Source organism: Trachymyrmex cornetzi, unplaced genomic scaffold (genome assembly GCF_001594075.2).
Source record: "Trachymyrmex cornetzi isolate Tcor2-1 unplaced genomic scaffold, Tcor1.1 scaffold105, whole genome shotgun sequence".
Lineage (NCBI taxonomy): Eukaryota > Metazoa > Arthropoda > Insecta > Hymenoptera > Formicidae > Trachymyrmex > Trachymyrmex cornetzi.
Genome location: NW_017295598.1, coordinates 515,444 through 538,176, shown reverse-complemented (window position 1 = coordinate 538,176; position 22,733 = coordinate 515,444). Strand labels below are relative to the sequence as shown.

The window sequence follows — 22,733 nt, the reverse complement described above, 5'->3', positions numbered from 1 at the left end:
AACTCTATATATGTACTTAAAAACTACATGTGTGTGGAATCAAACTATTTAAATTCAAGCTAATTTCTTTTCGAAATTATTAGTTCAAGTAAATTTCCAAAAGTAAATTTTACAAATTGTCTGTAGATTCACATAAATATTGTTTTATTAGATTATCTTAAAAATTCAAATTGAGAAATGATCTTAACAGTTATGTACATTCAACGATTTCATACGTCAAAGGGTGAAATTAATTCGCTAGTCTTGTTACTGACCTAGTATCGTAGCTATCGTACTTCCGGTTGGCAGTATTGTTGGCATATTTGCCAATCCCATCGGCAAAATCAAGAATCTGTGGTCGCGGTCCTCTCGGTCGTGTCGGGCCCGAAATATCTTTATTCGGGTGCCTGAGCAGATTGGGCAGGTCCTCATTCCAGAAATGCATCTCCGTCGAACGATAGTGCGCACCTACGTTAGGCGGTATGGCTGCGTGCAGGGGAGGATATTATGTAATATGCTAAATAAGCCGTAAAATAGAATTCTCGACATGAACCAAACTTGGGATAATAGATTTTGTTTTATCATTATTCGATCACACACGATGCATAAATGATGGAGAGAGTAAAATGACACAGAAAAATAAATTCCAAATCTCTCAATATAAACTTTTTTTATTAGCACTCGCAAGCACTTGAGATCCGTTAATACCGAAATTTTTGCTAACTTACTTAAATTGAAATACGTTTGATTGACAGGATCATATTCTGGCCACTCGATATCATATTGACCCCAATCCTTAAATACGTTAGTCAGGTAGGGATATCGCTTCGCGATGTTCGGATTCCTGTGGGTTCGAATAATTTCTTCGATAAATAATCGCGAATGATTAATGTAGCTGCAGAAACGCCCAATAACTTTTGTTAGGTCGTACAGGGTAGTTTGGGATTAATACCGTCAGGAAATTGGAGTGATGTAGGAGAAAAAGATATCGGATAATCCAGAATAGTCCATAGGGATACTCGATACTGTTTTCTTTCTGTTATTGTAAAGATATTGTGCAGTTGGATTCCCTATAGAATTCCATTTTATAAAATTTTCAGAGTATGCTCTTTTAGAATTATCATATTAAGGACGTTTTGTAATTTAAAGCTAACAAACGTGAAATCTAAATCTCTTTATTGAATGGTACAATCCAAAATAAGCTCTCGTATTTAAAATATTGAATAGCAATACTTTAATCCAGCGGATAACTTGATGTCCATCGACTTTTTGGAACCTCTATTAATTTTAAAGATACAGTTCGTTTGCGCGTATTGACGGTTTTAGTACGCCGGAAAATGATTTTTTAATGACGGGTTGAATGGACGCGATGTATCCGATCGATCACGCGTGGCAGCGTTCACACAACGTGGAACAAAAAGACCGTTTTTCCCCGTCATTCGTTATCACTGACAGTGCTGCGGGACAGATGCTGCGCGTCGTTTATTATGGCAAAGAGACGCGCACTTACGATAGATACGGTAACGCATAAAATATCGATCAGCTGTGCGCCGTTTACAAACGCGCAACGTTCACCGCTAAATCTAAATACCTTTGTTTGCTTAATTGCACTGACCCAGTTCTCTCTGAGTTCTGTCACCGTAGTAATGCATAGGTATGTACGTTCTAGTCAAGCCATATGTTCAAAGCGTCTGACAAAAAATGGCGCGGTTGTAATAATGCAAAATATAGTTCTGCGAGATTGTATCAGTAAGAAACAAATTGTCGTGGAGAAAGGAACAAAATGACGTGTACAAATGTTAAAGCTGTATCAAATTTAAATGCAAAACCTATTTTTAATTGATATTTTAACACTAGAAGCATCGATTAATCATTATTGATCGTTTCTATTTTTTAGATTAATATTATATTTTTGTGTAAAAGGTAGAATTTTGAATTTTTTAATTTTTTAATAATTATGTCCTTTATGTTGACAAAATGTTTGATTTTCTATTATCTTTATTTTTATAATAATTTATTTGCTTGATCCTTTTAGTAAAAAACGTTGGTGCTACTAGTGTCATATGTAATTCAACATATTCGGTATATTCTTTGCAATATAGATATTACATTTAATATTATATTTTTGAATTTCAATTTGTTCAATTTTGTTTTTTTTAATTTTAACGAAGATGCTTCTAATGTTAAAATATCGATGATTTGATAACATATGTTAATTGTAACGTATACCAGATTCAATATTCTAATTTGCGCATACTTAACTTAAAACTTTTAATGTAATTAAAAATTCTAGGAATATATCTCACAATTGCAAATAAATTTTTAACTTAACTAGAAATTCGGTATTTTCCCATTTAAACAAAGCATGGCTTTATACCGCGAGAATATTGGGCTTGTTTAACTGAGTAAAGCGGAATGTTTTGTCGAGTAAAACGAAATATCGAAATAATTCGGAACTGTGAATAATCTGCTTTCATCGTGCAAATTAAAATGGCCGATTCCCTGGATCGTTAATTCGACAATATCGAGCATCAGCATAACAAGCGTCAAATTGCGCCGAGCCAATACAAGACTGAAATTCGAATGCGCGTGAAATGCATGTATATTCATGTATATTACACAAAGGTGAAAGATTTGGTCATTTAGTGTATGGTGAAAATTTTATAAAAAATTTATCTGGCAAAATTCATAAACTTTTATTTCTGCATATTTAATTTTTTTTTTATAAATAAACATAAATTTTTTGAAATTTTATTCCTTTCATTTGCTTTTTAATTTATAACGTTCTGTAAATTATTTATATGGTTTATTTTTTAATTGAGATATGCTTATAAAGTTCAATCATACAACGGAAAAATATATTACAGTCTGGTTTAATTAAACGCCTGAATGTTTAGTTAATTGAAAATCACGTTTCCGGATACATGTGTTACCAAGTACAACTTTACGAACTACAGATTTTCACGTCAACGCGCAACAACAATAGTTCGGCACTTGTTATAAATATCATTGTTTCTATGCGGTTACTATCGCTTATATGTTAACTTTTAATACCAACTTTAATTTAACTTTAATGCGCGCTGTGATCGTTTTCCAGATTATACTTCCAATTTTTTTTTTGTTAAACTTATTGTCACTACTATCTGGCTCTACAAATTTTATTTACACTTTATTTAAATTTATTTACAATAATAATTTGATACATTAAATAAAACTTGAAATATCTCTAAAAATTAGGACCACGCAAGAAAAATAAATTTTCAATTTGTTAAAATTTCAAATAAATTAAATTATTTTTTGTAATTTACATCATTAATATATATATTTATAACTTTAAACTTTAATTAATAATTACAGACTGTATTAAAATAATAATTAATTTAAACTAATACATAATTAAGATGTTGACATTTATTTGGGGTTGAATCTTATAAAAATTTTTAATCTTTTTTAATTAAAAATACTAACTTAATATTTTTTAATATCGAAATATGTAAGTCATAACAAATGTACTCGTATATATAAGACTCATTGCTATAAACGCTTTTTTTTTAGAAACTCACCCGATGTAGGCAAAGCTGCACCACCAATTCATGATAGCTTCTGAAAACAGCGACTCTCTGATGTCGTATCGACTTCGTAAGTTATACTTGCTATTGTCTAATGGGACACCCAGTACGTAGGGCAACTCTTCTCCATGCACTGTATGTTGACGTTGTTGCTGCAATATAACGAGATCACTAGATGTGCTTTTATACCGTAGCACGGATTTTATCGACACTTCTATGCCATTCGCATAACTCAAAAATATCAAAGCTTAGGTTGTTACTTCTTTTCAACACATTTTCTCGTGTCCCATATCTCTTTTTTATTCTCTGTCTACATATATCCTCTAAAATTTCCATTTTAATGTAGTCTCCAACTATCAATATCTCTTACTGCAATTCTTTATTTTGTATGTTTGTTTACTTTAATTTATTTTTATAATTTATTTTCAATCTAATTTTTATTTATTTACATTTAATCAATAATGTTTTTTATTACAAAATATAGGTACAAAAATTAAAAAATTGGTTATCCAATATTCGGATATAGAACATTTTTGAAATTGTGAAATGCTTGGAAAATCTTTTAAACCTTTTAAAATTTATAAATCGTTAAAATACATGTTCCCCTCGGTGATATATTTAAATCCTTAAATTTATTTTAATATCTTCTTAGATATCCAGAATTACATATATACATGCGTGTGCGCGCGTGTGTGTGTGTGTGTGTGTGTGTTATATTATATTTGTAGCTAACAATCTGTTTTTAAATCCAATTCTTTAATCTATTTTTAATTAATTTACCCGCTAAATTAAAGTTTATTTCGAGTTTAAACTCTCTCATCGTCAATCCTACAACAATTTTCGAATAAAATTTCCTGGGCGCAAGTTCTCAGATTTATCGCAATCGTAATTATTTTTAGCGCGATAAACTGAGCGTATTTACAAACACGTCAATTTGTAAAGTTCAATAAAGGGTGGAATTTACGAGAACGAATGAAAATTAAAATTCATCGAGCTCATACGTATACAAGAGAGAGAAGGATAGAAAAAGAGTAAGAGAGAGCAGAGAGGAATTGAGATAGAAAAAGAGAGGGATTGACGTAACTTGACATGGAAATGATGCACACTGCGAATCGCTATTTGCAGATTTAAAATCTAATATCCTTGTTGACGTGAGGATGTACGTTGTACCCGGAGGTACATTCAATTTAGCGATATTCTCGGTTACCGCATGGCGAGGTTGTTGCCGGCGCACGCAACGGCGATAAAAATAGTTGGCCGAAATCCAAATGGGTTCGCAGCTCGGATTTTTATCTCGGCGAAACTGTGCGAGCACAATGGCCATCACTAGGTCACAACTCGTCCCTTCCGGACTAAGAAGGACAATGAATACAATGCGCTAACTATGTCTAATGTCTTAAAAATTTCGCCCTATCTTTCGCCAGTTTATCGACTTTAGAGTTGGTTTTCCTTTAAAGAGTTGATTTTCCTTTAATTCGATTGAAAACCGTAGCTCTTACTATTTTCATTATTGTAAACTTTGACAACTTTATAACTTCTTACAAATATTATTTGTTTGATACAATAATATGTTAGTAAATTTTTAAGTCTTTGTACTTCTACTTTGTAACAAAATAAAACTTATTGATTAAATATAAGTTATATTGAAATTAAATTGTGAAAATAAATTCATGTCAAGGTAAATAAAAAATAAGAAATTAAAATAAGAGATATTAATAGTTGCAAGTATAATATATTAGAATAAAAATTTGAGATTTTAAAATAAACAATTTATATAAACTTTAAATTATTTGAAAGTAGTTTATTATTGAAGATAGAATTCTCTAGAAGTGTCATCTACTAATTGCAGAGTTGCTCGTAAATTTGGTTAAAAAAAGAAAATTCTGTTTTTCTGAAATCTCTCCAAGCTCAGCTTGTTTCTCTCTAACAATCAACGCTCTTACGCTTCTTATAGAAAACCATAGATAATGTATATCTTTCTATCCGCTTCTTTTCTCGTTCTTGTATTGTCTCTTCTCTTTTGCGGTAAGAGAATTAGAAATAGTAAATTCCCCATTTCAGATTCACCGATAAAGTATAGCGATGAAAAATGCCCTCCGTTTTCAGGAGCAACACTCCGCGTCATGGAATAACAACGTTGCATGAAACTGCATGAATTGGAGCGTTGAAGGAAGTGCACTTTAACTCATCATCCCCGCCAGACTATCCTTTTCCCCCCTTTCTCCTCTACATATCCTTTCCTCGCCCATTGATGCTACTTGCAACATTTTTCCCGCTCCATGTCGGGTCCCGCTTTGTCGAGGGGCGTCTGAGCCATGATAATCGATCTTCGTTGTATCGTCGAGACCTACTTACGCCAGAGTAGTCTTGCATAGCTTTCGGATGCGAGAAGACGTACATGTAGCTCTTCGGGTACGCCCTTGAATGCAAATTGGCAGTCATTATTAACGGCGCCACGGTGCCGCTATCGGAGAGTGCCTCCAGCACCATGTCTCGATTCTTCGTGGTGTACTCTTTCGTGAATCCACTCGAAAAGTCGCCATATTGTTCCAACACTTTCGACAGGATCAACTCCGGCTCCAGTTCGTGCGTCGCCTGAACATACATTTTATCTTTGTCAAGTCAACGCCCCACCACACAAAAACATCGGAATAAAAATATATATCAAAATTAAATATTAATTAGCCCCATAACATAACAAAAAAAAAGAAATGCAGCAATTTCTAATCCGGAGTTGAGATTCTGAGGATTAAGGAGATGAAGAGAGGATAGAAGAAGAAGAAATTGAAGAATGTAAAGATACTGGAAATTTGAAATCATAGGAAAGAAAAAAAAATGTCTCAAGATAAATCCAATAAGAAGGAAGAAAAATAAATTGAACAAAAATTGCTTCATATTGAGACAAACGAACTCGACACACGAGTAAATTTACTTTGGCATGGTCTCGCAGGATTTCATCCCGTTGTCCATCAAGCACGCCGTGTAACAAAGCAACTGGTGGCAGGATGTGAAATTTCTCGGATTCTGTTACACCGTACATCAGATCAAACCTAAAAACAACATACAATGTGTTATTTTTAATTTATTAAATGTAAATAGACGATTTGTTTTAAAAATTTCAATCCTTTTATATACCTAAGGGAACAAACATATCCAAAAATTCATTAATCATATTAAATATTAGTAATAGTCATCGGTAAATATTTTTCACAGTTCCATCTATATAAACTATTTTTCAGTTTTTGTAATTTATTATTTTTTATATATAATACTAAATTGAGATTAACATCTATGTATAAAGATTATTAGGTCACTTTAGTTTCCTATATTATTCAATAGGAAAATCCCAAATCGTACCTGCCGAAGAGCTGGGCGTTCTCCATTAAATTGAGCGGCTTGTCAGGGATGACGGCCCGGTCGATCAACGGCGCGTAGGCCGGCACGTATTTCGGCTTGTGGATTTTCACGTGTAGCAGCCTGTCTACTTCCTGGTTGCGCAAGCAGACCGCCAGTTCGCTGTCGCTGGTGGTGGGACAGTTGAGAGCGTGCGCCACCTGAAAAACGATCCCCGCCATTGCTCACGAGCACAATGAACGCGGCCAACGACCCTGTACCCTCGGCATCGATGTAACTGTGTAACGATTCTTCGCCGTGACGAGCAACGATATGTCTTTCCGTCGAATTCAAATCGCGAGTGAAGCAGAAACACGGCGCCGTCGTTTGTGAAACATACGTTATCACGTAAAAACTATGATAAACGGCGGTTTTCATCAGAAATGTTTTTAAATTTCGGAATTTTTTAATTTATAGCGGTTCACATGAGACTCAGAATTCAAACAATTCAGTATTCGAAGATCTAGAAATCATAATATGACAAAACTTATGCATAATAGAAAGCTCAATGTTAGAAAAGGGGTTGGAATCTAAATATCATGAATTATATATATAATAAAAACAAAAACAAAAGATAAAACGGAAGAATAAGAATTTAAGAATTTCTTAAGAGTTGCGATTTCAAACATCTAAAATTCCAAAAGTTTTAGACATTTATACATTACGAATATCATAATTCATGAAGATGAGCCACGCTATAATCTGAAAATTTATTTCTAAAACGCTTTAAAAAGTATTTTAAATTAAAATTAAAGAGTTAGAATGGGAAATTCTTCACAACAAAATCAGATTCGACGTTTCAAGCATCTAAGCATCTAATTTTTATAAACTTGGAAAAAAAAGAGAAATGAGAGGTCTTTCAAATCCTAAAATTAAGTCAATCGTGGAATTAATGATAATAGATGCCGCATGTAGCAATTTGTCATTCCGCGAAACTGAAATCCAAGCGCATCAATCCTCATCCCGCGTTTTTATTGGCGACTATTATGCAGTGGCATCTTTCTTTACCTGCTTGGTAATTTGCAATGGCGCCTTGCCGATGGCGTCCGCGCTCATTGCCGACCCTGACATCAGAATAGCCCGTTTGAACAATCCTGCACCAACAAAATAAAGATGTCATTGATTAATAACTTAGCTATTTAATATCGCGTTCAGCAGTTCTCAAATTTTATTAAAATGTTAGCGTAGAGAAAAAGAATAAGGTCATTAAAAATTAATTTCTTTTTAATTCGATATTTGGAAATACTTGACGTACACAATAGTTTTAAAGATACTTGAATCTAATTGAAGAAAGAATTTATCGAATCATCAATGATATTTAAATTATTCGTTATACAAAAACTTTGTTGAATCTTTTATTTTCCAACTGTGGCCTCACAAATGATTATATTTACGTCACGTGTGGATAAGGAAGGAATGCAGCTATTAATATAAAATGGCACCAATATTTTTGAGAACCCTCGGCATGGCACGGGCATTTCTGTCTCGACGTGTAAAATATTAAGTCCGGTTATTTTTCATTGCACAATATAATTATTGGCCGGACGTGGTGGCATTGTGCACCCGGCCGGAAGAGAAAAGTTCCTTTTCCCGGCCGCCATTGCGAGTCGGTCGGGTGAAAAATGGTCGACATCTTCTTTCTTGCTTTTGCTCGTTCTCACTGACCCTGCTCACTGCTGAGCACCGCCGAGTACTCGAAAGTGCTTGAGTGCTCGTGGTCGATGTATGCTCGCCATTGAACACGTGTAGACTACCGATTCTTAGTCCTTTGTCAAACTCGGAAATATCACAATGCAAGTTCTTACGAATCGGAAAAGAGGGAAGCTCGAAGGAAGTAATTGAAGTAGTTGAGATCTGAATAGACGACTATTCACTGGTAATATGGTGATCTAATAGTTATATTATGCTTATATCTTATTTATATCCAATAATTAAGATGTGTAAAGCAAAAAACGCCTCAATAATTCAACAATTATCTAAATAGTTCTTTGAACTAATGTTTCAAATAGTTATTATTCAATATTTTATTATGATAAATGTCCTCACTTACAATTTTAATCAAAAATTCCATAAATTTTCTCAAGATCAGTAGATGGAATGAATATTCGAAAGGATGTACCGATCGAATATTGTTTCGACCGTACACATGTATTGCATTTAATGCGAGTGCACGTATGCCTATCTCTCTCGGCTTGATTCCTCCAATTAATCTCACGATTATCCCTCGCCGACTCGGAAATCGTGATCCCTATATGCGATCACCGTACGCTCCTGTGACTATGGATAATGTTTCCAATTACAACGAGGAGAAGGATTAACTCGGATTGCATATAGTCCTTTGGTTCTTGCGAGAGAGTATTGTTGCAAGCTAGTGGATGTTAAACTTTTTCCGGGACGACTTGCAGAAATTGGTAAGACGATAAAATAAGAAATGAAAACTGAACCATATAGAAAACAACATTAGGAAAGAAAGACTTTATGGAAACAAGAAAAAAACGTGATTGTGTTAATGCAAAATACAAACTTCTACTCCTATTTACCTTTTTTGTTGGCAACTGGACTGATTAGAAGTAGATTAGCAAAGATAGCTCCAGTTCCGTGGCCGACCAAAGTAACGCTATTAGGGTCGCCGCCAAACTCCGCAATGTTTTCCCTTAGCCAAAGTAATGCCGCTATTTGATCTAACAGTCCAAAATTGCTTGCTGTATCGTCTCTAATTCCAGGTCTCAGGAAACCTACAATAAAAGTCTTGCATTTATTACACGAATAAATATGTAAATAATTAATTATTTATAAAAATTGAATAAGGAAAACGTTTTAGAAAAACTGAAGAAATTAAGAATAAACCTTGAAAGCCTGAGATTTAAAAACCTATGGACCAGATTAGTTGAGAAAATTTTCACATGTTATTTGTTTAAAAGTTTTATACTTCCAATCACTAGAAGCATAAAACTTAAACGAATAACGAATGAGAATTCCTTGAACTAATTAAGAATCTAAAAATTCAAGGGACTATAAACTTGCGCATTAAGGAACGATGGTCTAAGGGTGTGTCTTTAAATTTTTCAACGGTAAGACCTGTTAGAACTGAAAATCCAAGAATCCGTGTGAAAGAAAGAAGTGAAGCTCATTAAAATAAATCCCATAAATATCCACCTCTCGACAACCTGAAAGCTTCCGAGACACACCTCTCTTTTTTTGTTTCTTATTGGGTATCTCGAATAACTGGGATTCCAGGTTTCAAGATCCCCGGGGACTCATGTATTCAGTGTCCCAATTAATTAGCTCCACGGAGATGCAAAATTCTCCCCCTCGTGCTTAAACATGAAGCACTTTCGCGCGGTAACGCGATCGCCAGAGCTGTTTTTGCTCGGCAGCCGCTTCGCGCTCGGGACCATATTTTTCCCCTGTTTTGCGCAGGGCGGACATGGTGGCGGCATGGCAGGACGGGTAGAAGCTATCCGCAGGCTCCTCACGGGCTAACTCCACGGCCGCCTAGAGCGGGTCGGGGTTACTAAGCGCTTCCCCAGCACTTTAACCTAATTTATGATTATGGTTTCGCGTCCGCCTCTTTTTTTCTTCCGCCAACCACTCCACTTACCGGATATACCGAATGTACTCACACCCGCGTAGTACACGTGCGCACCACGAGCTCGTCTATTTGCATCGCGCCGTCCCTGTCATCTCGCGAGAAGGGATTGCCGGAATTTCGCTGTTAACCCCTTCAGGACGACCACAGTACAACGACGACCACGACAATTTCGGATTGCAGGTGCCGCGATGCACCACACTTCTGGATGGCAGTTTTTAACGAACTTTTTGAATAATGACGCTTTTGCATGACCGCCCTCGTGCAACGGCAGAGAAATATATACTATTACTACATCAGTTATATACTTTTTTTTTAAGTAACAATGAGAAAAGTGCACACCTGGATAATACACGGAATAATTTAACGTTTTTTCATACCAGAAAGTACCATGTCGCAATCTAGCACGACCTCATTGTTGTTAAATCGCCCGTATGAATACGAATATTTTTATAATGTTTTCACCGAATCGAGCAATCCAAAAGATAAAACTTCTTGTTACATCTATGTTACTTCTGCGAATTTTACAAGTGTGTGTGTGTGTGTGTGTGTGCACAAGACAGCTTTTCTTTTTAGTTGAAAATAGTTGTTTGTGATTAAGATGATATAGTGAAAAGCATCATTTACACTTCCGGTGACGTGATAAATCTACTGCCTTGTATCGTGACCTCGGTAAACTTTCTTTGAAAGCAAAGTCCAATATTGAAAAGCTCGAAGCGATAAAAATTTAGATAGGAAGTTTGCGAAGCAGGCAGCAGCCTTGGTAAACGACAAACCGTAACGAAGTTATTTATTCGACACGGTATACAGTTAAAGTATATTAGGCGTTAGTACTTTTCCACTTGGTGGATCGATCGACAACTCTTTGTTGTTTATAGATAAGAACAACAAAGATGAGCCATCGTGTTGCAACGATCTTTCTATCTATCACGGTTCTTTAAATAATTAATAATTAAAAACAAATAGATAGATTCTAGGAACACAAATTCAATTATATATCATATTAAGAACTATTAGAGCCCCGCTACTTGACAAATGCGATTTGTGAAACGGAGATTGATAAAACAATCAACGAATGTTTGTACCAAACATTTGGACCCTTATTGTGGTCATTTTCAGTAGATATATTTAACGATACATACAAAATAAATACACAACAGGGGCTGAAATATTTGTTCTAATAGCTTTAAACAATTTTTGAAATAAAAGGTAGATAAGCCTGTATGAGTCAAAGCAATTAATAGTGGTATGTAAATTATTGTGTATATTTATAAATAATTACACACAAAAATATAATTACATACAAATCATATACATTTTATATTAGCATCCTTTTCAGCGTTTATTGGTAATATGAGATGGTAATTAGGTTTCAATCAAATCTTCTATAATGTCGTCATGTAAAAATAATTGAAGTTGAGGAAGGTTAAAATTCTTCTACAAATAAATACGTACAAAAGACCAGCTCTTTAAAGAGGTGCTGACGAGTCACGTTAACAGAATGTAGATGGAAGTAGATGGAAGAATTCAATCAAAACTTAATTACTACCTCACATCTCTCACTAATAAGCTTATTGGTAATGTGAGGGCTCAAAGCGAGATCGAAACGTATGTAATCTGTATGTACTTTTGTACGTAATTATTTATAAATATGATTCGCGCATTGTTAACTGCGTTGGCTTATACAGGCTTTTCTTCTTCCTTTTATTTTATGATTCTCGTAACCTTATTTTATTATAGGATAAAAAATTTATGTTTTTTACCTAGGATACCAAGTCGAAAATTAATTGTAACAAAAACAATGTTGCCGTAAGCCGCTAATATAGTGCCATCATAAGGATTACCACTGTTCCACTCAAAGCTTTCACCGTGGATGAACATCATAACCGGATACTTTCTCAGATTTTTCTGACCTGAAACGAGAAAGAAATTAAATATCTCACAACCGTTTAAATATTTATGTTTAAATATTTATGCAAATGTAATTTGTGTTCTCTTCGTTATTGACATTTAGAAATGAAAACCTTATGACAACCGTAACCTACATTTTGTAAAAATGGGGAAAATGAATACTCTCTGTCACTCATTCATTTTCACCAATATTCCGCTACGTCAGCCCGTTGTTACAGTAAGTCTTTAATTATTTAATTAACAAATTTTTCAGCTATTTTTTGAAGATTTTTTTATGTTAATTAGCAAACAAGGATAAAATCTTTATTACAGCATTATTCTTTGGCGATCGACAATAATTTACCCTCTTCAATGATGGTAAAATTTTTTATTTGTATTTATATAAGAGAGCTTTCGGGTCCTCTCTGGAACGCTCCTTGAGGATCTCTGATTTACATCAGGCGAAAAATTATCGCCGGAATTTGTTCGTGAAAATGAAAGCACAAGATTAGTCCTAAAATTTATATCATCCCCCTTGAAAACTATTCGCACAGTGAGTTTTCGATATTAGGGTAACTATAAATTCTTCGCCATCTCTATCCTTCGAACGACGTAGTTTCCTTTTAGCACGCGATCCGCAAATTAGACTAGGACGACAATCTTCTGTGAGATTTATCGGAAAATCCGTTCTGCCAAACTTTCTGCTGACATTTGAATATCGAATTTGTCGCTGATTGTAAGTAAATCATTCCTCCTCTGAATACGATAATAAAGCACCGATAGATCAAACGCGATTGTCAGGAATATAAAATGTCAATATTTATCAGTTAGAGAACAAATTACTGTACATTTCAATTGTTTAAAACTTTCTATTTTTCTGAAGTTATTAATTCTTATTTTCTAAGAAAAAAGCTATTATAAAAGTGAATCTATGTTTGTTAAGTATTTTGAGTTTTTCAATATTTTAAGATATTTCAAATAATGTTTCTTGAATGAGATAAAGCGATATAAGCGATTCAAGAGATATAAATATCATTTACGTGGTAAGCTACATCGGGAATGAAATGGCAGAGATTCCATCCCTTGGCGACTTCGAGAAGCGGCGATCTAAAAACTCATTTAGCCGCGACGCTTATCCCGAGATTTAATTAACGGTTTCAATTATCACCGACGACCGTTCGTCGAACTAACGTATCTCCTATTTCCTCCGAAACGCTCGATAGAATGGCTGGCGCGTACTCGATACATCTCGATAAATCAAGACACTCGATCGCGACATTCTCCCTACCGAATCTTCTTGCCTCCCTTCTGACATCGACAACTCGTCCCATATATCTCACGATGTGAATATCGATTTAGTAATACTTAGGAGCCTCTAGAATATGTTGGAGAATAGTTAATGAATGTGAATTTAAAATAAGTGGAACAAAATATTGAACAATATAATAAAGCTACATTAAAACGCTAAATAATGTATACGCTTGTTTTGTTCTTTAAACATATTTACAATATACACGAAAAAACGATTCTGTTGAGGTATTTAAAAATCTAGCTAGATACAGATCTGAAAATCATTTTGTTGAATTATTAAAATAATTATTGGAAAGAATAAGGGCGCTAGAAGACGTCGCGCAAATAATACACCCATGAAGCGTGAAACTTCTTTATTTACATGTTTCGACTCACTTTTGAGCCTTCCTCAGAGCAAACACAAACTAACATATATAAACTAAAAGTTATTCTGTCATGGTGAGCTCGCCGACATCGAGAATTCCAATACCAGAATGAAACAAAATAAAAAAAAGAAAGAAAGAAAAAAAGAAAAGGAAAATGGAAAAGAAGGGAAGTATTGAAAATGTCGAATTAGAGAATATGGAAACTAATTTATCAAAAAACTTTAAGAATATAATTAATTATCACGAAAATAAGGTGACCACGCTCACCACGATTACAAAGCACCATAACATTACCATGAATAATTCAAAAACCGGTTCCTGATATGTTGGCCAGTCGGTATCAGACACAGTGAGTCACTTTTTAATTATTAGCTAGTATTTTTCGAGATAACAAATGGAAAAATCCAACATTAAAGCGTTAGTCAATTCCAAGAAAATGAAAATTGTAAAGTGATCAGAAATCTCGTACGAAAAGTGAGCCGAAACATGTAAATAAAGAAGTTTCACGCTTCATGGGTGTATTATTTGCGCGACTTCTGCGCCTGACTCCTAGCGCCCTTATTCTTTGATTTATAAGGAGTCTTGATTAGTTTGATTTGTTATACGGATTTAAAATAATTATGTTTTATATATATATATACATATATATATATATATATATATAGAAGACTCAAACTGGAGTTGTTAGAATATATCAAAACTTTTATAGCATTTTAGAGCAAGCTAGAGTTTCCTTTAAAAAATCGTTCTTTCCATTAATATAACTTTACTCTATTACTAAATGTTATGGAGACGATCAACTTTCGTTTCCTCTATAAATAAGTTTTATAAATATGCACTTTTTTACGCAAGAGTCTTGCATATCGAATGACATTACATGTATGCATATCATGATATTTATGGAACAGAAGCGACATTGTAACGGGCAGAAATATTTTATCTCATTTCTCCTTTATAAGGAACACTGCAGCGATAGTTGCTGCACAATCGCGTCCACGCTTGCCGTCTCTCCGGGGTCCTATACATCATAACGATCTCGAGTCGAAACAAGCGCCAGGAGAACAAGGGAAAGCGACAGGGGCACGCGATCTCCGCGAAATTTACATGAAAATTGAAAGGCAGATCGCGATCGATGCGTTCTGCATAAAATTGATGTATCGCGAATCACAGACGCGGAGATATTTTCATCTTGCGTCACGTGAGCGCGCGGTTCGCGCGCGTGCAACGGAGCTGCTACTGCTATAAATCACTTGGCGTGAAGCTATATCCTAATAAAAGGAAAACCATTCCTCCACCCGAACGATGGTGTATTTTTCGCTATAAAAAAGTACACACGCTCGTAACTTGCTCGAAACGTTTATGAAGGTCGTCTATACGAAATGCATTTTCGTTCCCCAAGAAAGGGCTAAGATGGTTTTTCAAATCGAATATACCATACTATACGTGAAGTTTTCATTTACAAATAGAAAATAATAAATGTGCAATGTGTGTAGACATAAAATTGTAATAGGACGAATATAAACATACATAAATAGGATGACGTAAATCGATTTCTTAATGTATATTCCAAATATCGTTTATCAGAAACACAGGCTATATATTGAAACGGAATAAATTTGTAATAACTTAAATATAAATTATATATAATACATGAGTTGTGAATATAAATTATATGTATATGTATAGTACACTGGTTGAAAATGTGTGCGCAATAATTAATGCGCTGTACTCTCATAATCTTTTAACTTGAAAAATATTTTTTATTGGAATTAAATTAATTAAAGATCAAGGTAAATTATACATGTATGTATATTGGAAGATTAATCCAAATTTTTCATGTTGAAATAATAGGTAGTTGAAATCCAGATTAGGAGAAAAGCGCCACGAACAAATCAATTCTCGATATGTACGAACGGTTTTTATCGAGCGGCGTAATCAGTTTTATTGGTGTGTTGCTTCTGGCTGGCACGAGATAAATATTTACGAGGCGTCGCGGTGCGCAGAAACGTCGGTCTCGTAACTCACAGTGCCTCGAAGAGCGACCTTCCTCCGTTGGTTCGCATGTTCGTGTAAATAATGGATTTACAGCCCTTTTACGGCGTCTCCATATGCCCCCCGAGAAACCGGTTGACGCGAGCGAGCGCCGCATCGATAATGGCGCTGTAAATCAACGAAAATCTCCCTAAAGATCGACCGATACTCTCTTCGCCCACTCCCTTCCGCTCATCTCCTACTCCTTTCCGCTTCTCCGCCCATGACATGGAAACAGCTTCTTTTGCGAGTAATGAGAAAGACGTGGGGTAGTAAACCACCCCACGATACGAAGGGTGGAAAACGTGTCAGCCTTCGCCATCTTGCGAACTTCACAGGAAACTCCTGACAATATCGGTTGCTACAATCCTGTGCAGATGTCGGCACAAACATTATTTTGTTCGGGGGTGGAAATGTCATTATTCGTAAGACTTTCACACAAATCCTTGCAAATCAATACGCTCGAGCCCGAGAAAGCACGCCATCTTTAATCATCTCCAGCCAAGTGACATTCTTTTGTTTATTTTTTCGTTTCCATTAAATTATAATGTCGATCCCTTATTTTCCAACAGGGCATCAGCTAACTTTGCAGGTTGTTGACATTCTGTATTGTTGCCATCAAAACAATTAGAATCTTAAAAGATTAACGTTGATTAAATTTTACTTTTTACTTAAATCTATAAAACAAAAGGTGAAATTTTTAAGTAATTATAATTAAATGACCATCACATTTTTAAGTTTGATAAAATATATAGGTATAAGTTTATAAAATAATATTAATATTATTTAGAAGATTAATTCAAGATATATTTTATAAGATTACATAACTCTCGAAACGTGTGTATGTAGAAAGAGAATCGTCTATATGTCACATGAGTTATTTTTCCATCACTCCGTACTTCAACTTCTCAACGAAATCCCTGGCTGGTATATCACAAGCCATCTTCGGTCACAAGCGACGGGAATTCCCGCAGTCCCGACTCCCGTAAATCGGTATATTCGTCTCGCTCGGGCAAAGTGCGGAGTCGTGTCGGGAATTTTTTGCGAAGCGGCCGTTTCGCAAAATCGCGCGAGCTGCCGGCTGAACGCCGGAAATTGGAGGAACGACGGAACATGTACCGACCGCGAGCCTCTCTGCTTTCTTTCGTTTTATCTCCGAGGCAAATCTGAGAAGCTTCTTAGCTACTACCTTGTTACGCTTAATTTTCACATATCTCAAATCTTTACTTGTGTGATTAGAGCATCAAAATCAACAAAATAATAACGTTGTTATTATTTTAAAACAATAATTGTCAGAAATATGAATCAATTTGAAATTGTACCTAAAATAAAATTTCTTTATCATTTTGTGTCGTTATATAAATGTATTTGTTAAATACTTTTACATACATAATACAACTAAAAACAATTTTTTTTTTTAATTCAGAATTTTAAATTGTACGCGAACCTAAAAATCGTGATTCTTTTATCATTTTTATTGTGGTCGTATAAATGCATTTGTCAAATATTTCTACAAAATACAATTAAAAATAGTTTTTAAAATATATAAATAATCCATTTTTATATAATATAAGAATAAAATAAAGTTATATCTCTATATGAGTCCTCATTAATTGCTTCTATATTATAATATATAGAAGGATTGCTTTGTTAAAAAATATTCCAACATTGCTTTTGATGTTAAAAACGACAGAATTAATCGATAGCTATTTTCTACACAATTTAAATTAAAGTACATTTTTGTCTCTATCGCGCTCTCTTCTTTCTCGTACAGAAATCTCAGATGCTGCGAAATCCAAGTTTATACCATCGTGCCTAATCCGTAGAGCGATCGAGTTGTTAAATCCTGTGATTAGTGGGATTTCGCGCTCTTTCTGGCTTTTCGAGAAGACCACGGTACCGTGAGAGATCCGAGTGTTCGATACCGATAGTGCGGTATTGTAGATACATGGTTTGGCAAAGCCTTCCATTATCGTGGACGACGTTATTCAATCCGTAGTACACGTATTCCAATGTACACGCAGAGCGTCTAGGGCAGATAGAATGACGGAACGATGACCCTCTCACATGTGTTACTCTCCATAAACGTTCACGTTTATCGACCGCCCGTAATGTATTCAACTGGAAAATTCGAAATCACTTTTTCTTTTTCTTTCCTAAATCTATCGAAGCCAGTGACACTTAATAAATTATGTCTAGAGCACACTTCAGACGATCTATAATTCCACGATAGACTCTTATTTATAATTTTATATACGTGCCACATACTTTGACATAAAATGTTTTATTTTATATTTTATGTATACGTGTGTTTCAATTTTTCAAACGCTTTCGTATTACACGGCACATGAAATTATAAACAGAATTCTATCCTGAATCCCCATATAAATTATAGATTATCCAGAAAGAGTTTTATGCTATAAAAATTCAAAAATATTATTTTAATAATGTATGTCTTTATGCAAATGGACGATATTTATTATAAAAGACTGAAACTTTGGTTTTAGTTCTAAATACTTACTGTTTGTGAATCGCAAATGAAGAACAAGAGCCAAAATCAATATTCTCTTAAGATCTAAAATATTTTTAGACAGCAATAGCAAAAACTTCAAAATTATTGTATGACAAAATACTTATATATATAAAATATTTAACAGAATATTTTCTGTTTTCTGATATGTTAAATTTTTTTTTTATAATAGGAAAATAACCAAAGAACTCAAAAGAGATCTTGTTATTTTTCATGTTTTTGTTTTGTTATGATTTAAATTGGTTACCGCAACCGAGATATTCTGCGTTTGGTGGTCTTGAGACGAAATTTGCCATCTATTTGGACAACAGTATAACTCGTCGACAATTTTGCAAATAATAGTATTGATGGAAAAATAAACAAGAGAAATATTTACGGTCACCCGCGGCGGATATCGAAAGCTGTGGAAAAAAGTGGGAAAAGGAAAAATGTGTACGATTTGCGGCATTCCTTTCATGAGTTACTCTTATTATTTGTTTTATTTCGATTCTTCCAGTCTTCATTTTATCATGTCCTTCTGAATTGTGTATGTCAGGAAGAATATAACCGCTTATTTCAGTGACGAACATCTTCCACTGTCCGCCAGATACAATATCTGGAGCTTCATATAAGGAATAAACACATTTTCGGACACATTTAGCCGCTGCTTTTTAGCACGTATACGATTACTTCGAGCTTAATATTACATTCTCGAATTGAGGAAAAGCTTAAAATGCATCTCAGGAAAGAATCACTCAACCGAGACTGGCGTAGGTAATTAATCCTACTTCGAAATTTCCTTAATTGATATTCGTGGATTTATTATATTTTTATATTTTTGTTTAAAGTTAACATAATTGAACGATACTTTTTTTCATTTTAAAAGTAAAGGCTATCACACATGAAATGCATAACAGAGCATAAGCATAACATAAAACTGCTGGACCAATGAGCATCTACCCTAATGTCGCCATATTGATTTACATAAGATGCTCATTGGTTTAGCGGCCTTATGTTATGCTTATGCTCTGTTATGCATTTCATGTGTGAAAGCCTTAAGAATAAGATTATACAATTTAAAATTATGTAAGATTGTGAAAAACATTTGTTATAAATAATTTTTTATAACGTAGTTAAAGAAAATGTTCGTGTCCATTGAACCCGTAAATATCAATTGGATTACATATACATGTACGAATATGTCGAACAATTTAGCCAATTTAATGATAGATTTAATTAATGTAAAAGTATTGTTTTGGAAAAATTTGGAATAGAAAAAGATTGGGAGCTTTTAGTTACGTACTTGGTATTAGAAATTTAAAAAGTTTCATTAAATTAGGACATAATAAATGTCATTCACGCTCTTATTAATTCTCCTCTATTCTCATTATGAAAAGAATTGCGTAAGAATTGTGTTAGCCGTCTTATTCCAAGCTGTTGACTGTTCTTTTTATCAATGTCCAAAGAGTAATGGTAGCAGTCATTTTCCAGGATGCGAAACATCCTCAGCATGTGGTCCGATGCCATAGTATAGAATTGAAGTAATGAGAAAACATCTATAAAGATGTCCACGTCTCTCTTCCCTCAAAATAATAACAGCGATTGCACACTTCTTCAAAGATTCATGAGGTTATGACAAGAGGTAAAATATACACGTATCTTTTCATGTGCTGTAGTGTGTACGTGAATACAATTACCTTTAATTTCTCACAATTAAAATAATCATATTCAACAAGCGCGGCAGTTTTAATCCCCCGCAATCTAGAGTCTTTTGGTACATTTTACAAGCAAAATTTCACTCTCAAACTTCGAAATGAAGGAAGGTGGAGTCTAGTTTCTCCTCTTAAAATATCTTATTACAAACCTATTTGATAATATAACAGAGATGTTGAAAGGTAACTCCAAAGTTTCCACATTTTTTGAAAGCCTACAAAGAAAGAACGGTTTTGCTAAAGTATCTAAAAATTTAGCTAGATACAGATCTGAATAGAATTTTGTTGGATCAAAAATAATTATAATGCAGGACTCTCAAGCTGATTGCCAGAATGTCGAAACTTTTCGCAGCATTGCTCATCATTGAAATTCCGTAATTATTTTTATGCTCAAACAAATTTATTTTCAGATCTGTATCTAGTTAAATTGTTAGATACTTAAACTTTATAGCAAAATCATACAATACTTTCCGTGTAGAAGAGTAAAAACAGGTTGCAGGATTAGAATGCGCGTATATCTGATTATTATATCATAAACGATACATCGTAAATGGTAGAGCTTTTCGCAGCTTAAAAACGCTATATTTACAGCATAAACAAATGATGTGCACACAATGTGAGATGAGGAAAAGAAGAAATCTAAAGGCATTTCTATAGCGTATTAGTATTCGTTTTAAGTCGCGGTCACACTGTAGTGTGACTTTTTCTTTCTCGGGCCGAAAAGCTTTTAAGCTCCGCTTTAAAAAGGACAGTCCGGTTATCGTGGTGCGCGTAAATATGTCTAGACGCGAGGTAGAACCTGCCCGTTTCCTGTCCGCCACGCAGGATAAGCCGCGCGACTCCTGGCTAGGTTCCGCGGGATAAGTCCTGCGAGTCCTACGCTTCATGCATTTAAACGCGTTCTCTAAAAGCTTTATTGCATTTAATAACGCGATACTGTAACGCTTAGCTTTCCGCTGGAAATGCGATTAACTTGCATTTCTATTATCAGTAATAGTCTTTTATTATTCAAGCAAGAATTTATCTGCACTCGCAGTAATGCGGTATTGACCCCAGCAGAGATTAATTTCGGCTTTCATCTTTAATGCTCATACGTTTGAAACGTTCCTATGGTTCATCTCTCTCCTCAAAGGAGAATATAATGAAAATTAAAGGAGATGTAAAAATATGAATTTTTGAGTATTTAAACATGGACGTCCGTGAGGTATCACTTTAACTTTAAATCGCTTGAGAGCTTCTAAATTTCCATTGTAAAAGGTTTGAAATATTTTTATAAAAAGAATTTTAATTATAACCTGTAATTATTCAATTGAATAAAATGTACCATTATGTGTAATCATATTTTTATACAAAAGACATAACTAATTAGACCTCGCAGCTAATTTTTTACTTTAATGCTGAGCTAGTTGTACTCATCTCGCAAACGTGTTCATTTTTTAATTAAATTGTTATGTATTATATGTATGTGCGTATGTCTGTATCTTTGCAGGATTTTAAGATGCCTATTCGCATCAATGGCATCATTATTAAATCGACAATCAATCTAATTTGAGATATTAACCCTTACCCTACTAGGTACAATACTAACAGGGGCACTAGAATTCGTCCGTTTTTTTCACCTATTCGGAATGATTCAAAAAATCTCTAAAAATTCACCAACACAACTTTCAACTTTCTAAAATAAATATTGGCACTTCATTTTGGAAAATAATTAAGTGTAGGGTAATTTATAATTACCGAAAGACGCAAAGAAACTTGCACGAACAGGAATCGCTCAGTAATTAGTGACCCCCCTTATAGTAGTAGGATAAGGGTTAATATTTCAGCTTCAGTTTGCGACTACGTTTTAAGCTAGGTAAATCAAATCGGTGCACAATTTATAGAAAAATATATTCGCAAAAAATTTGTATACGAACATTATTAAGCACCAAGAGTCCTTTTGATCGAAAATAGGATTAATTTTTCTCTTATTTGATTTATTTTTCTTTGTCTAATTTCTATTTATAATTGTCTATACGTACATATATGTAATTATAAATAAATGATAAGCAATTTTAAATAAATAAACAATACATATCTAAGTGTAAACATATATTCAGAATAACTTATTAAAATTGAGAAATCTATCAGAACTTTGTAAAACATAAACAAACAATTTTGATTTGTAGTAGTTATAAAGTTCCCTCGCTACATTATAATTCAGCTTTGCAATAATCATGAAGTTCCCGGGCAACATTACAATTTCGATTTGCAATAATCATGAAGCTTCCCTCAAAATCAAGCAACTTCGGTTGGAAATGTGGCCGTCCAAATCTAACTCCTCCGATCGTTACTGCATACCTGCCACAGGTCGCAGTTTACCCCACGGGCTACGCACATAATTTA

General features: G+C 34.3%; 1 protein-coding gene across 1 annotated transcript in view; it reads right to left on the bottom strand.

The window, feature by feature from the left end:
* LOC108759456 (uncharacterized) overlaps nt 1–22,733 on the bottom strand; it is a 64,698-nt gene that overhangs the window by 5,499 nt on the left and 36,466 nt on the right. Inside the window, exons 3-11 of the mRNA XM_018504902.1 lie at nt 12,294–12,443; nt 9,482–9,676; nt 7,950–8,035; nt 6,906–7,102; nt 6,481–6,598; nt 5,904–6,143; nt 3,543–3,700; nt 708–823; nt 255–465 (exon numbers count right to left, since the gene is read on the bottom strand). Of these exons, the coding sequence (XP_018360404.1) occupies nt 255–465; nt 708–823; nt 3,543–3,700; nt 5,904–6,143; nt 6,481–6,598; nt 6,906–7,102; nt 7,950–8,035; nt 9,482–9,676; nt 12,294–12,443 (1,471 nt within the window). The remainder of the gene's footprint in view (nt 1–254; nt 466–707; nt 824–3,542; nt 3,701–5,903; nt 6,144–6,480; nt 6,599–6,905; nt 7,103–7,949; nt 8,036–9,481; nt 9,677–12,293; nt 12,444–22,733) is intronic.